The sequence below is a fragment of the Rhinolophus sinicus genome, linkage group LG12, assembly GCF_036562045.2.
Source record: "Rhinolophus sinicus isolate RSC01 linkage group LG12, ASM3656204v1, whole genome shotgun sequence".
Classification (NCBI taxonomy): Eukaryota; Metazoa; Chordata; class Mammalia; order Chiroptera; family Rhinolophidae; genus Rhinolophus; species Rhinolophus sinicus.
Genome location: NC_133761.1, coordinates 7,930,660 through 7,945,306, shown reverse-complemented (window position 1 = coordinate 7,945,306; position 14,647 = coordinate 7,930,660). Strand labels below are relative to the sequence as shown.

The 14,647-nt window shown below is 43.5% G+C and overlaps 1 protein-coding gene across 6 annotated transcripts in view; it reads right to left on the bottom strand.

Annotated features, from left to right (window-relative positions):
- The window catches only part of CYRIB (CYFIP related Rac1 interactor B), a 130,700-nt gene that overhangs the window by 83,101 nt on the left and 32,952 nt on the right, over positions 1-14,647 (bottom strand). For all 6 annotated transcript variants that reach the window (XM_074316755.1, XM_074316757.1, XM_074316756.1 and 3 more), the window contains exon 2: positions 10,946-10,998. In XM_074316755.1, the coding sequence (XP_074172856.1) occupies positions 10,946-10,998 (53 nt within the window). The remainder of the gene's footprint in view (positions 1-10,945; positions 10,999-14,647) is intronic.

The window sequence follows — 14,647 nt, the reverse complement described above, 5'->3', positions numbered from 1 at the left end:
CTCTTTTCCTTCTTCAGCCGCCTAGAGAGCTGTCTCGCAAGGCTGCAGTGTGGATGAGAGGTGATAATGTTCGTTAACACCCAGGATACAGCCTGGCATATAGGCAGCCGTTGGTAAATGATAATGGCGGCTAGTACCACTGTCATCACCGTCATCCCTACTCCTCTTCAAATAATAATGATGCCATTAGTATATTTCTCATAGACCGGTAGTTCCTGAGCTTGCTTGCATACTGGAATACCTGGAGAGCTTAAAAACTAGTAGTGCTGACGTCCCACCCCCAAAGTTGGTGAATTAATTCATCTAGAGGGTAGCCCTAGCTTTGGAATTTTTAAAAGATCCCCAGGTGACTCTGAAATGCAGATAAGTTTGATACCCACTGCCATTGAGGCAGCAAGATTCATATCTATATATCTGTACCTATATCTAGATCTATATCTTTGCACGCATACATGCATGTACACAAGCTGGCTTGCTCCCAGTTCCATGAATCCTACCGTCTCATGAGAGACGTGAGAGTGGTAGTCACATCAGTCCAGGTGAGTTAAATTATGCTGTGGTAAATAAGAACCCTTAAATCTCAGGCCTAATAACCGCCACAGTGGTCACCCTCTAGGGTCAACAAGATGAACCCAGCAACCCCGTTTTTCTGGGTTTTACTTGACACTGAAACCTATGCATTTTACCCTGAGGCCTTTCTCATTTCCTCTTTCACTTCACACCTTTTCTGAGGTCCAGTTTAACAAGTTTGCCAGGCCCAGTGTAAATCAGGACCAAACAATGATACCCGTGGGAACAGACTGGGAGGGTATCTGGTTAGAGGAGGGCCGCTGAAGGCTATTAGTAATTAAGACTATGCTTTGCTCAACTCTCTATCCCCAAGACTCAAAATATAGTGGACAAATTAATAGAAATTTGGATAGGTAAATACATTATCATCAGTAATAACCTGAAAAAAAAAAAAATGAAAAGCAGACACAAGAACTCAAAAAGCATAGCACCTAAGTTGAAAACCTTATGCGTTAACATGTCACCAACCACCATTTTGATTTCCCCATTTTTGTTCATTTCTCCCAGGATGAAATTACATCTGCTGGATGGAAGTAATGAAGCCAGGAGAACTCAGAACAAATAGTGCTCTGTCACCTGGCAGCAAAATACAAAGTATGCACATTGGGTGCAGGGGACAGTATAACCACAGACATCTTGCCACCAGCACACAAATGGTTTTTGGCAAATCATCTCCTGCTGTTGGAACTTATGCGTCTATGGAGTCTGGCTGGAGAAAACCAGAAAATCCAGCTTGCTTGCCCTTGTTTTGGCAGTTTAATCTAGGAATCGTACTGCCTTTCCATAAACTCTTAACCAAAAAATGTGTTCTGTATTTCGAACACACAAGTTAACTTGGACCCAAGGGAAAGAAGCCTTGTGTACGATTACATAATAGTTACTCTCTTACTTAAGGAGAGAGAAATCATTTTTGTAAAATTAATCTGAATGCAACCATGCCTTCCGATGCATTGAGTTGACAATGGTTCTGCTTTTCTTGGAAGCTCATTCAATTATTGGTTGCTTACCTGGACCTTGGAGAAATGTTTTCCTCTCTTTGAGAATTAAAGAAAAAAGCAGCCATGATTTCTCTAATAAAAGCTTGAAATGAAAAGCAGTAACTACTCCCAAGGCCCTGCTTATTACAGAGGAGTCATTAGGCGAATGTTTATAGGGTCTCTGGTAATAGTCTATTTTGTCTACAACCATCACAAAAAGGACAGGAAGGAATGCGAGATCCACAGCCTCAGAATACCTCACTCTCCTCCTAGGTGTGTGACTGCCAGCAAGCAACTTAACGTCTCTAAACTTGTCTCCTCATCTATAAAATGGAAATACATACTAGAGAGGGATATCCTAAGAACTAACTGAGAAACCATGCAACTGCCTAGCATTCTATAAATACAAAATGCCCTTCCTCTGATCCTTGCCAAAAATCTCAGGAAGCTCACTAGAACATGAGCTTTTGAAGAGGAGGAACAGTGCCTACTTATCTTTCTAAACCCAAATCCTACACGCTGCCCCCTTAGACACTGTAGTTGTCATTTCAACATTCTTCTCCCACCAAGCAAGATCGTTCAGTCATGTAGCACTCATCTCCAATTCCAGGGGTGGGTCCTGAATGGCCTAAGCCAATCAGTGTTAGCCCATTTCCTCTGCTACCATGATTGGTTGAGAGATAGAGGCGTGTCCTGTGATTATCCAGAGTGAAGCTCAGAAATTTTGCTCAATGGCTCTGAGGAAAGACAAACTATTTTCCCTCTAAATGTGAACAAAAAAGATATGGTCTAAGGTCTTCCAGCAGCCAGACCACCACATTAAACATCTCTCTTTGGTTAGCTCAGTTGGTTAGAGCATGGTGCTCTTAACAACAAGGTTGATGGTTCGATCCCCACATGGGCCACTGTGAGCTGCGCCTGCACAACTAGATTGAAACAACTACTTGACTTGGAGCTGATGGGTCCTGGAAAAACACACTTAAATAAATAAAAGTAAAAAACAAACAAAACAAAAAAAACTTCTCTCCTCTACACTTCTTATAGCATGCACATTGTATGTGGTGTCTCCTGGCGTTGAACAATGCAGAAGCCCTGCTAGCAGCCCCTCACTACTACTGTGTTTCCCCAAAAATAAGACTGGTCTTATATTAATTTTTGTTCCAAAAGACGCCTTAGGGCTTATGTTCAGGGGATGTCATCCTGAAAAACCATGCCAGGGCTTATTTTCTAGTTAGGTCTTATTTTGGGGGAAACACGGTCTGAAGGCAGTCAACCTGAGAACAAAGGCAATGGAGAAATGCAGACAATCACAAAGAAATGGAGCCAGAGTGCTGATCAAAATGTGCCTGAAACCTACCTACCTCGCTACTTTCTGGTTATGTGAACCTCTCAACCGCATCTATTAATTATCCAACTTGAACTGGGTTCTCTGTCCCTTGGCACTCAAGCACCCTCACTGATACTATGTCCTCCTGTGTGGCTGAATGAATCACCGAGCAAAGGACTGTGCAGAAACATCATCACTCTTCCAACCATCTAGCTCAGACTTCAAGTTCCCGGGGAGCAGGAGCCCTCATCACTCTTGATCACCTGGTCGGTCTCCTCAGAACTGAAAGAGTTTCTGGACACAGGCCCTCAATATAAAATAAGTGAACGGAATGAAACTTACCAAATCACCAGGATTTCCAAAACTTAACGCCCCACTCTCCAGACGTGTCTGGATCAGAGGAGCATGAGTTAGAAGCTCATAAGATCTGGAGCCATCAGATCAGCCTGAGCCCAAATCACAGCTCCCCTTGCTACTCGCCCCTCCAAAAGCGAGACAATAATACCTATCTTCCTGGGCAGGGGGGCCATGTCAAAGCACCCAGGGTAGGCTACATTCAGGAAATATGTGTTTCCCTCCTGTTCGGCTAACCCTGCTTCGTACCATAGGTTCTGATCTGGGGTTCAGAAAATAGGGTCATCCTATGTGCACAGTGGTGGCCACCCCACCCCACCCCACCCCGATCACCCAGCAGAGCCAGCCCTGGGAGGATAAGGACAGGGAATGCATACTCTGAGCTTACCATCCTTCAACACACACAAGAGGGCATATATAAGACTAGGCGGTCCAGCTTTCTGGCTATGGTGCTTCCTCTCTGCTTTGCTGGTTGCTTCCTAAAAGAGCTGTGCGGCAAGTGCAATTAGCAATGTCACAGATCTGCACATCCCTAGAGACTTTTGACTTAACTATTTACAGGTGATGTGGAACTCAGCTAGACCGTCTGCTCCAGGAGGGCAGGGGCCTGGCCTCATTTACTGGTCTACCCCCAGCACCGAGAAAGCACCCGGTGACAAATTTCCTGAGTACTTGGATGAAAGTGGGTGAGTAAATAAACAAAGAGTAATGGAATCAAGATCCTCAGAATGGAACTGGAGTAAAACCCTATTAGTACACAGACTGGTTAAGGAGCAGGTTAATCAAAGACCCAGAAATGAGACAGGGTTTCTGAGCCTAACAGATGTGGACTGAATTCTGGCCCCAGAGGTCTAGGGTCCAGGCCAGGGATCTCAGGCAACTTCTTAACTCTCTGAGCCACAGTTTCTTTCTCGGACAAACACAATTATCAAGATTAAATTAAATATATATATATTTTAAATGCAGCTAGAAATAGGGAGAAAAAGTCGAAAGGATATATGCCAACATATTAATGTCAGTGAGCCCTAGGTGGTAAGATTACGGGAGGACGTTTATTTTTCTCTTTTTTGGGCATTTTTGAATTTTCTATAATGAACGTAAATTGGCTGCCTAATAAAAATAAAATGAAAATAAATGTGGAGTGATGTCAAAGTGTCTACCCCAGCACCTATGACATAAAGTAGGGACCTAGCAAATGTTCCATCTGTAGGAATGCCCTTCACACACTTGGAAACAGCTCTTACGTGTCCCCTCTGTCTCCTATTTCTTGTTAAATATTTCAGCTAATTTAATGCCACCCTTATATGACTTGATTTCAAGCCTCTCTTTTATCCCTCCTCTCTGCAAAGGCTCCATCTGTTAACACCCTACTCCGGGTATTATGTAACCAGCTCACAGAATCAGCAGCATGCTTTCCCTTGCTCATTCATCTGTTAATTCATTCATCGAGTGAAGGCTGATTAAAAACCTACTATATTGGATATCCTGGCTTTTGCCTACCCCCTTCCCCCCATACACAAATGGTTCCCAGATTTTCTTGGGGGAACCTCAGCCTTCCCTCATCCTCAATCCTTGAGCTCTGGGAGGTGTAGACCCTACCCCACCTTCTTTAGGGGGCGGGCATTTGATCCAGGATGGCCAATCAGAGCATTGCATTTACCTAGCCACAGGGATTGGTTCAGAGATGGGCATGTTACCCAGAGAAGACCAATCCAAGACAGTGGGACTCAATTCTGAGACTTTGGTTGAACTGTTGGAAAAGTGGCCTTTTTTCCCTTCTGCTGACAACCATCTTGCCACCAGAATCCAAAAAGAAACAGTAGACAGCACGGAGGGATGGAGAAAAACTTTGTGAGCCTCAGCAACATCATTTAAGCCCCCAGGCCTTAAGTTCCATCGCTGGACTTTTCAACTACATAAACCAGCAAACCCCTGCTGCGGAAGCCAGTTTGAGTTGGGGTTCTGTTTCGAGGTCACAGGACTCCTGACTAATGAAATTTGAAGTGCTGTGACATATGCTGCGCGTCGGCTATGAACAGATGAAGCGACAAGATCCATGCCATCTTTCCTGGCACTCAGTCCGATGTGCACATAGCTACAAACAACTATTAATACGATTATTTAAGGCCATTAAGATAATTGCTTTAATTAAATACACAGAGCAATAGGAGCACAGGGAGAGGTGTCAGGAAAGGGCTCACGCAAGAAACAGCATTTAAGCCTACTCTATACCTGCATTCAGGCAGGGAAGATAGAATTACTGTTTGGGGGAGTCAAGATAACACTGTTGATACACATTCATCTCACAGTATACTAAAACCCCTACATCCCACATTGTACTGCGGGAAGTGACACTTAAAGTGCTTTAGGGCGCGCTCTGAATGAGCCCACAAAATAGCCTTGGGAGAGACACAAAGTGCCAGGGTCAAAACGCCCTCACTTGAAAGAATTGCATCGGAATGTTACAGATGATGTTACACTCTTAAATCACACTCAGGTCAGTTTTGTGCTTTTGATTCTATAAATGTAACTTTTCACTCCCGTTTTCTTGCCCATTTGGATTCCTCTTGGTCAAATCACATCATCATAACAACAGCCTTTTCAAGATGAATAACCTATTTACTGAACTTATTACCAAACGATAAAAAGGGAGAGAGAAGAGAGAAATGTTCCATAAAACGTTTCGTCATGGGTTAGAAATGTGGCTCGTTGCCGAAAACAAGAACAACACTCCAAGCACATCTGCGAACACCTATTTTGCTAAGAAAGGCCCCGAAGGTCAGTCTTTTCTCGTGAACAGAGCTAGCGTCTCCTAGACCTTTGATAATGCATACTCAACAGGAGAGCTGTGAAGATAAAATAAGTCAGAAAAGGAGGACACCACAGGACAAATTCTCCTTGCCTTTGTTGTGTCTGAACAAATCAGTGATTGATTCGGTCTAGAAACACAGCTCGGATTTTCCAGAGCAAAGACTCTTACAGTTGGAAAAGTTAATACTGACACAACGCTTCCATGCAGTCTCAAGAGAGGTGCCAGGGAGTAGTGGCAGGACAGAGAAAGGCTTCAGATGCCTTGCCAATAACTTGAATTTCTAAAAAGAAGCTGGGTTACCCCTGTTTCTGAAACTCTTTTAAGACTGCTGTTGAATTCCACTTTCTCTACTTGCATGCCACGTGACTTGTCACAGAGACTGTCCTCTTCCTGAAAATGGGTTTTCATTCATCATATACTACACTGATCATTTATCATATACTGACCAGGCAACTATAAGGGTCCAGGCAGAGCCAAGCGATGGAGAGACCTACAGGTATGGGCCTGAGGACTAAGCCAGACCACACCGGAAGGGCCTGGCGCTCGGCATATGCTCAATAAATGCTGGAGATTAGCAACCCCATGGAGACCTGCCAATCTCCTCCAAAAGTAAGAGGGCTTTCATATTCAAAGCTCCCAGAGTGAAGTTTTTTGTTAACTAGTTTGTGTTTAACACAAACAATACTTCATGCTTATGTTCAAAGATTCAAAAGAATATAAAAGGATATACAGTAAGGTATCTTCCATGTACCCTAGACCCACAGTCCCTTTTTGCCACAAGATAAACAGTATCCCCACAAGGACTTTCTTTCTTGGTGCCTTTCCTGCAACAGTCTACACATAATCAAGCATGTGTATGTGTGGGTGGGTGTGTATAAGCACTTGTACCTCCCTCTATTTTTTTACATTAGCCATATACCACAGACACTTTTACGCATATTGCCTTTTTTTTTTTAACTTCAGAATGTAACGTGGAGATCATTCCTATTTTAAACAGTGGCCCAGTATTCTACTGTAAGAATATGCCATGATTCATTCAATCAATCCCCAATTGACGTACATTTCATTTGGGTCTTGCTATTACAAACAATGCTGCAATGAAAATGCATTATACACGTCTGCATACACATGTGTAACTACAGGAAAGATGGGATTTGTAAGATAAAATCCTGGAAGTGGAACTACAGTCAACAGGTACATGCATTTGAAATGTGATGCATATTACCAAATTGCTCTTCAAACAGGTACCCATTTTCACTGTCAACAATAATGTAATTAGTATGCCCGTTTCTCCACCCACATTCACAAAACTTTTTTTTTTTTTGAATGGAAAGAGGCTGGGGAGAGCCACTCTTATCCCATTGTCCCTTCCTGCACCTCTGACATCACACATGACATTACTATTTCCTGAAAATTCCATCCCTGAATTCCCAACCCAGAGATCAGAGTTTAAAACTGAATGAATGTCAGAGCCACCGGAGTCCTGGAGCCGGCTCTTCCTGGCTCAAGAGAGCTGACTGCACATCTCTTCCCAATTCTGTGTTCAGTGACATGTTGGTAGCTTGAAATTGGTCATGGTAGAAGCATTTATACCATAGAAATGAGCAGACGCTACAAGTGAGGGCTTCTCTCCCCCCCACCCCAGGGACCTTTGTCAAACATATTAGCACATCAATGCATACTGCAGTGGAAATGGAGGCTCTGCCACCCTCCTTGGAAAATTTCCACCCTGGATATGGTCACAAATTCTTGGGACCTAGGACTGGAGAAGATCTGAAGGGACATCTAATCATTATGTCTTCTAATACTGTCTCTCCCCTAGTTCCTCTGTTTTGACCCAAGTAGTACCCGCTCATTCTCTTCTCTAGTCCTCTTTGGATTCTTTCCTACTCTTATCTCTTTATTGCTTAGTGATTATTCTTGACAATTTTCCACAGTGTAGTAATTGTAAACACAGACTTTCGGCTACACTAGACAGCCTGGGGCCAAATCCCAGCTCCGTCACTTACCAGCTTTATGACTTTGGGCAAGTGGCTTAAACTACTGTGCTTTAGTTTCCTCCTCTGTAAAACATGGATGATAGTGATAATGCCTTCCTTATAATTTTGTTCTGAGGATTAAATGCAATTACACAGAACAGTTTCTGACATACACGAAGAACTTAACACATGTCAACTGTTACTGCTGTCTTCCCGTTCACTATCTCTTCAGCTATGTCTAGTCAGTTCACCCTTTGGTTGGATTTTAATTTCAATGACTATTTTTCGTATCAGTTTGGTTGCTTTCAAATACCCTTCTTTCATCTTTTTTTACATTCATGATATCATCTTTCGTCTTTAACCATTTTAAATACCCTATTTTATAGCCTCGTTTAGATGGTTCTTTTACTTTCAATTCAAAGTAGTTCATTTCCTGAATAGTTCATATTATTTCATTGTGAACTCATCATCAGAAAAGGCAGTTCTTTCTGTGGGCATCCTGTTAAGTCGGGGTTGTTCAAATATACCCATGGAGGGAGTCTGTGTTTGTGCTAGGGATTTCCATGTACTAGGCCAGTTTTTATGTTAATTTCTCAGCTTGTGGGGTCTTATACCTCAGAGACAATAAAACTATAGATTCCACAACCACATATGGTATAGCCCCAGGTTTTTAATTTGTTGCTGTGACTTTTTTCCACTAAGGCAAGCTTCCTCTGCTTCTCCAGACAGTAGAGTTTGTCTAGCCCCTTTTCATGAAGAAGTGTGATGGTTTAGACTTCCAGATGCTGAATTCCACCTTGGGCCCAGGTCTCATTTCTAGACCCACCGTGGTATTAACACCTAACACTCCACACTCGACTGCCTATTCCTGGGTGCAAAAGCCTATGGGGCTTTTGCCTATGGCTTCAGCTTACAGAACCATTGGGCTGAGATTTCTCTCTGAGTTTTTGACACTCATGGACTTCCCTTTCTGATGAGCTCCCCAGGATATCGTTCTTATATTTCAGTCAACTCTCTGTTCACAGAAGGAAGGACTCACACAAATCAGCAGAGTCCTTCGTGTTGCCACAGTGATTCCAAGTCACCAAATCTAAGATCACCACTTACCTACACTGGTGTCCTGTCCACATCACAAGTGCACCTTAGTCAAGGGTTAACTTCTAGAGTCAGCGTGTAATATGAGAATTGAAAGGAGTCCGAATTCTCCTTGAAAACCCCATAGTAAGGTCTCACACATGGAGCCTGACACACCCTCTCCCGTTAAGTCCATCAGAGACTATTTTATTACTACTTCAGCATTTGGTATCTTCGGTTGAGCACCAGAAGAAATAGCCAGCTTGGATGTCGGGGACTTGTTGTATGAGAGTTAAAAATCTATAAATACGAGAAACACAATCGATGGCACAAGCTGCTCGCACTCTAAAAAGCCACACGAACAAAGACCGACAGAAGGAACAGCAGATCTGCGTCTCTTTTACACTCGCTACAAGAGAGACGCCAGTTGGGTGAAATGACAGGATCACCCACGCCATTGAAAGTATTATTTTTATCTCTACTTTTTGTTTTTTGTTGAGCAAGTCGAGTTGGATCGGGATGACTTAGAAGCAGGAATCTGTGATATGATAAGAGGTATGACTTCCCTAAGTCAGAACAGTGAGGAGCTCTGGGGGCAAGACTCACTGCAAAGGGGCCTGAGGGAAGTTGCTGGAATGATGGAAACACTGCGTACCCTGATCTGGGTAGTGGTGAGATGACAGTGACATACTGAAAATTCCTCAAGCTCTCGGATTACGATTGGTGCATATGACAGCATGTCAGTTATTCCTCAGTTAAAACAAAAGTGGAAAGCATGCATGAGAGACGGCCGCCTAGCATTCTGCCGCCTGATCTCCGTTCTATGGCTAAACCTCTCCCCATGCGAGTCAGTTGAATGGAGGGTGGTGAGGAAACCAGGAAGTCTAGGGAAAGAAGAGGCAGAAAAGAGAAGTGCCCTCTGGGGAGAGAGAGCACCAGGCACGTAGAATTGGTTTTCTATGAGGGGACTTACAAGAGTGACACATTTATAATAGTTAAGGTGACAGGCTCTCAAGCCAGACGGCTTGGATGGGATTACTGACTCTACCTCTGCAAGTGACGGTGTCCCCCCAAAATTCATATGTTGAAACCTACTCCCCCAATGTGATGGCATTTGGAGGTGGGCCTTTGGGAGGTGATTGAATCATGAGGGTGGAGGCTTATGAATAGAATTAGTGCCCTAATAAAAGAGACCTCAGAGAGCTCTCTGGCCCCTTCTGCCGCATGAGGTTATAGCAAAAAGCTGGCCATCGATGAATGAGGAAGCAGGCCTTCATCAGACACCAAATCTGCTGGCACCTTCATTTGGGGGCTTGTCAGTCTCTAGAACTGTGAGAATTAAATGTCTGTTGTTTATAGAGCCCTGAGTCTATGGTATCCTGTTATAGCAGCCCAAATGGACTAAGACAACCACTTACTAATGGAGTAAATGTGGGCAATTTACTTCTCTTCTCTGAACGTCAACTTTCAAGGGCTCTTGTCAAGTTAAACAGATAATTCAGACTAAGCCTTTAGCAGAGGGTCTGCTATTCAACAGTATCAGTAAATGTTAGTTATTATTATTATTATTACTATTACTGATGATTGGAGGCTGGGAGTGTCTTCTTCCCTCCAAAGTTATAGTCCTTGTTTAATTTAATATTTGGCCTGATAACCTTGTAGGTTCTCATTCAATATTCATGGAGTGAATGAAAGAACGCATATGGATTCTCATTTCAACAGAGGCACTGAACTGAAATCTATGTCCAGGCCTAATGTTACCATCCACTTAAATTTTTCTTCCTAGTGAAGTGGTTAAGAGCACAGGAGCTGAAGCAAGACAGCCATGGTCAAGTAAGGTTCTGTTACTTACCAACTTGATAACCTTGAATGAATTACTCAAACTCCAGGCTTCAGTTTCTTCTCCTGTAAAACAGAATTACAACAAGGATTAAGCAAGTAACAACAAACCTCAGCACACATTATGCCCCCAATAAATCCTAGCCATTATGTTTTCCCATACCAAAGCTAGTCTGGGAATACCAACTCCAAATTCCATGTCTTCAGACTATTAGAGTTCACAGAGCCATGCTTCACAAACGTTTTTCTCATTTAATGTTCACAATAGTCTTATGTATTACAAATAAAGAAATGGAGATTCAGAGAAGTTCAGTAACTTGCTGAAGGTTGCACAGTAAGGAAAGAGCAAAGTTCCAGAACTAACTCCTATGACTGAGGGACAGTTTGGCTGGACCGTGTTTGTCCCAGGGATGGAGAGTGGGGCCAGGCTGTCCTCTCAGATTTGGAAATCTGCGATAAAGGCGGCTGGAACTCTGAGCTCTAGAAGCAAGTCTTGGTCCCAGCAAAATGCCCAGCTCAACCTGAGTTTGAACTGATGTTAGTCATTCTACCCCTGAATCACTTCCTGCTTTAAGGTTTCTACACTGTAGAGAAAGGGAAACAAACATGTACATTTCACCACCCTTAGCACCCTCAAATCTTACAGAGAGATTTTGACAAAAACTTATGAATCACAGAGAGTTTTCATAAAAACGATAGCTAGACATCCCATTTGAACACATTCACCAGTACTTAGTGTGAAGGTGGGAGCAAGGTCGGCAGTGTCTAGACACTCTTATTGCATCAACAAGAAACAGCACGGCTTCTGCTGGCCTTTGTTTTGATTAGATCTTTAGCTGCATTTGTGTATTCTTCTTGCTGAAACTACCGGAAGCCACTTAACCTGCCTCATTTTATTCACAAAAGGTTTGGGGAGCATGTTTGTCTGCTGGGAAAACACTAATGATCAGCTGATATTCCAACAACCACTTCTGTTGCTTTTGCCAGCAGTCTTTTGGTTTGCCAGTACAGGTTTTCTTTTTGTTGCTTTTGATCGCATGAGTGTGGTTTAAAATTCCTTTTAAAATAATCACAGAACTGCTCAGCAGCCAAAGAAAGAAGAGATGTAAGAACCATCGCAGTATACTCACGAGTTATGTCCGCAAATGTGTGCAACACGCCCCACACACATACACACACACACACACACACACACACACACACACACACACACCGATGCCCAGAAACATGATTTCAGTTCCTCTGACTCCTCCCACTATGTCTTCCAGTTACATAAAGGATTTTTTTTCTTCCTCTCTGATTTTTTTTGACCACATTTATAAAACAGAAAATGGGGACAAGTTGTTCCCTTGGGAAAAATTTTAGGGCCTTGGGCAAAAGTCCTAGAAATTAGAAAAAGTACACCAACTCATCCTCACAAAACTCTTGAATTCTTTTAAGAACATGAAGAGTAAGCTGGTTGTCGCGTCAGGTAGCGATAAACCCAGGAGACAGAGTGCAGCAACCCTAGAAGGAAAGTGGTCATCTCAAAACAAGGGTGACTACTTTTTCACTTCCACAATATGGGCAGAGAGAATCTGGACGACGGCTCTAAAAACTGGCTCTGATTTTTTCTCCCCTGTAGACTCACAGCAAGCTCTCCGGCCCCTGCCCAGGCTCTCAGAGCTGTGTGACCTTCCGGCAAGTCACCGAACCTCTTTGAGCTCCCGCAGGCTCTGCTGTCAAGGGAGGACACTCGTTCATTCAAAAACTGTATCTACAGAGCACCTGTGATGTGCTAAGCATGTGACCATGGAGATAATTCCAGGAATGAAACTGCCCCAGCCACCCAGGGGCTCTCATTGATTAGTGGGACAATTACAGGCAGAAAAGCAATTATAATGGAGCGTGAAAAAGTGATACAACAGGGTTGAGTGCAGGAGCTGAGTCACAGAAAAGGGTCTTTCATTACTCAGCACGGGATGGAAAGTGATGGGTAGAGTACGAAAGTCTTCCCCAACGAGGTGATGTCTAAGATGGGAACTAAAAGACAAGTTAGAATTGGCCCAGCCGAAGCAGGAGGGGATCCACGCAGAATTGACAGCACGTGCAAAGGCCCACAGGCTAAGGTGCTGGGTTACATGGTCAAGCACAAGAGGTGGGAAGACAGAGGTAGGCCACGGAGATCTGGATGTGTAGGTGGCGGGCTTGCCAGGGTACCTTGCCTGGACGAGGTAACCTCCCGAGGTCCCTCCCAGCCCTAAGGCGTGAATACCTGGTTCTGAGAGCCCAGACCATCCTCTTTCCCAGACAGCCCTTTCGCCAGAATGCCAAGTCCCTGAGTCCACTCCAGGGCATCAGGAAGTCCCAACCATCCCACGTGGGCCCTCCTCCTTCCTCTTTCTTTTCCCCTCAGAAATGACTAGGCAGTGACTCAAGGAGGGAGCTGTCCTCTGCTTGTCATTTATTGCTAAAAAAAAAACCAAAACACCAGGGCTCATATATACAATCAGTCTTCTGAGGGGACTGTCCCCCTCTCCCATCCAGCCCCTGACCTAGCTGAAGAAATGCTGGCATTATCTGTGTCCCTGTCTCCTCCAGGACACTTTAAACTACCTGAGGGCGGACACTGTGTTTTGGTCATCCTGGTGGCCCCAGCACCCGGTACTATGCCTGATGCATAGGAGGTGCCCCGACATGCATGCAGAATTGACATTTTTCTCTCCGAAAATGAACACCCATACAGAACCCTTCCCCAAACAGCAGCTCTGTCTGAGGCCAGGGCAGGAGACCCACAGACCCGAAGTCCTGCCAACTCTCCTTTCCAGTGCTCTCTAGACGACATCTGGGGCTCAGTGTCACTGAAAACTGACAACCCTCTCGTGACACCCATGAAAAACCCCAGGTCCAAAAAAATGATACGACTTGCCCAAGATCTCTTAGCAATTGCAATACAATGTTTTTAAAAGGGTACGATGTTCTTACATGGCAGGGTATCTGTTCACCTCTATCAGACACATTGCTTAATTTTAGGAGGACATGCTTAATGTTGGCAGGTCTAATGGAAGGTTTCCTTTATCTAACCACCAATTACACCTCACCCGCAGTACTCCTGGGATTTCCTAGGCAAGATCAAAAGTTCCGATTGATGCAAATCCATTTACGAAGATGACCAGGAAATTTTTTAGGGACTGGATATGTTTTTGATCATGGATCATTGTTTTAGGTCCATTCCCTGCTACGTGATCTAAGGCTATAACAATTTTTAAAAGAAAAGTTCAGCTCCTCAAACCTTCATATTTTTTAATGTTTTCCTTCCTTAATTCCTTCATATTTTTTAATGTTTTGATATTAAACAACTTTACTATGACATCAAAGACTATTTTTAAAGAAGCCATTTCAACCTATAACCCCTCCATCATTCTCTGTGTCCTCTTAAACTCTTTTATTCACAGATCTGTACTCTGTGCCTATATATGTATTTCATTAAAAGGAATTACCTCTAGTGTAGAAGTTCTTTAGAATCTTTTCTTTAAAAAACAAAAAACCACTTATAATGCAAGTCACTGGCGTGTTTCTGATAAATATCACAGCAAAACCCAGAAGACAAATTAAGCACATCTGGAAATTCTGGGTCTGGGACATTCAGGCCAACTTTTTCTAGCCTGTTTTACTTAATAACTCTTCTGACACTTCCCACGTCCCAGTTAATAGGAAGCAAACAAAGGAAAACGGG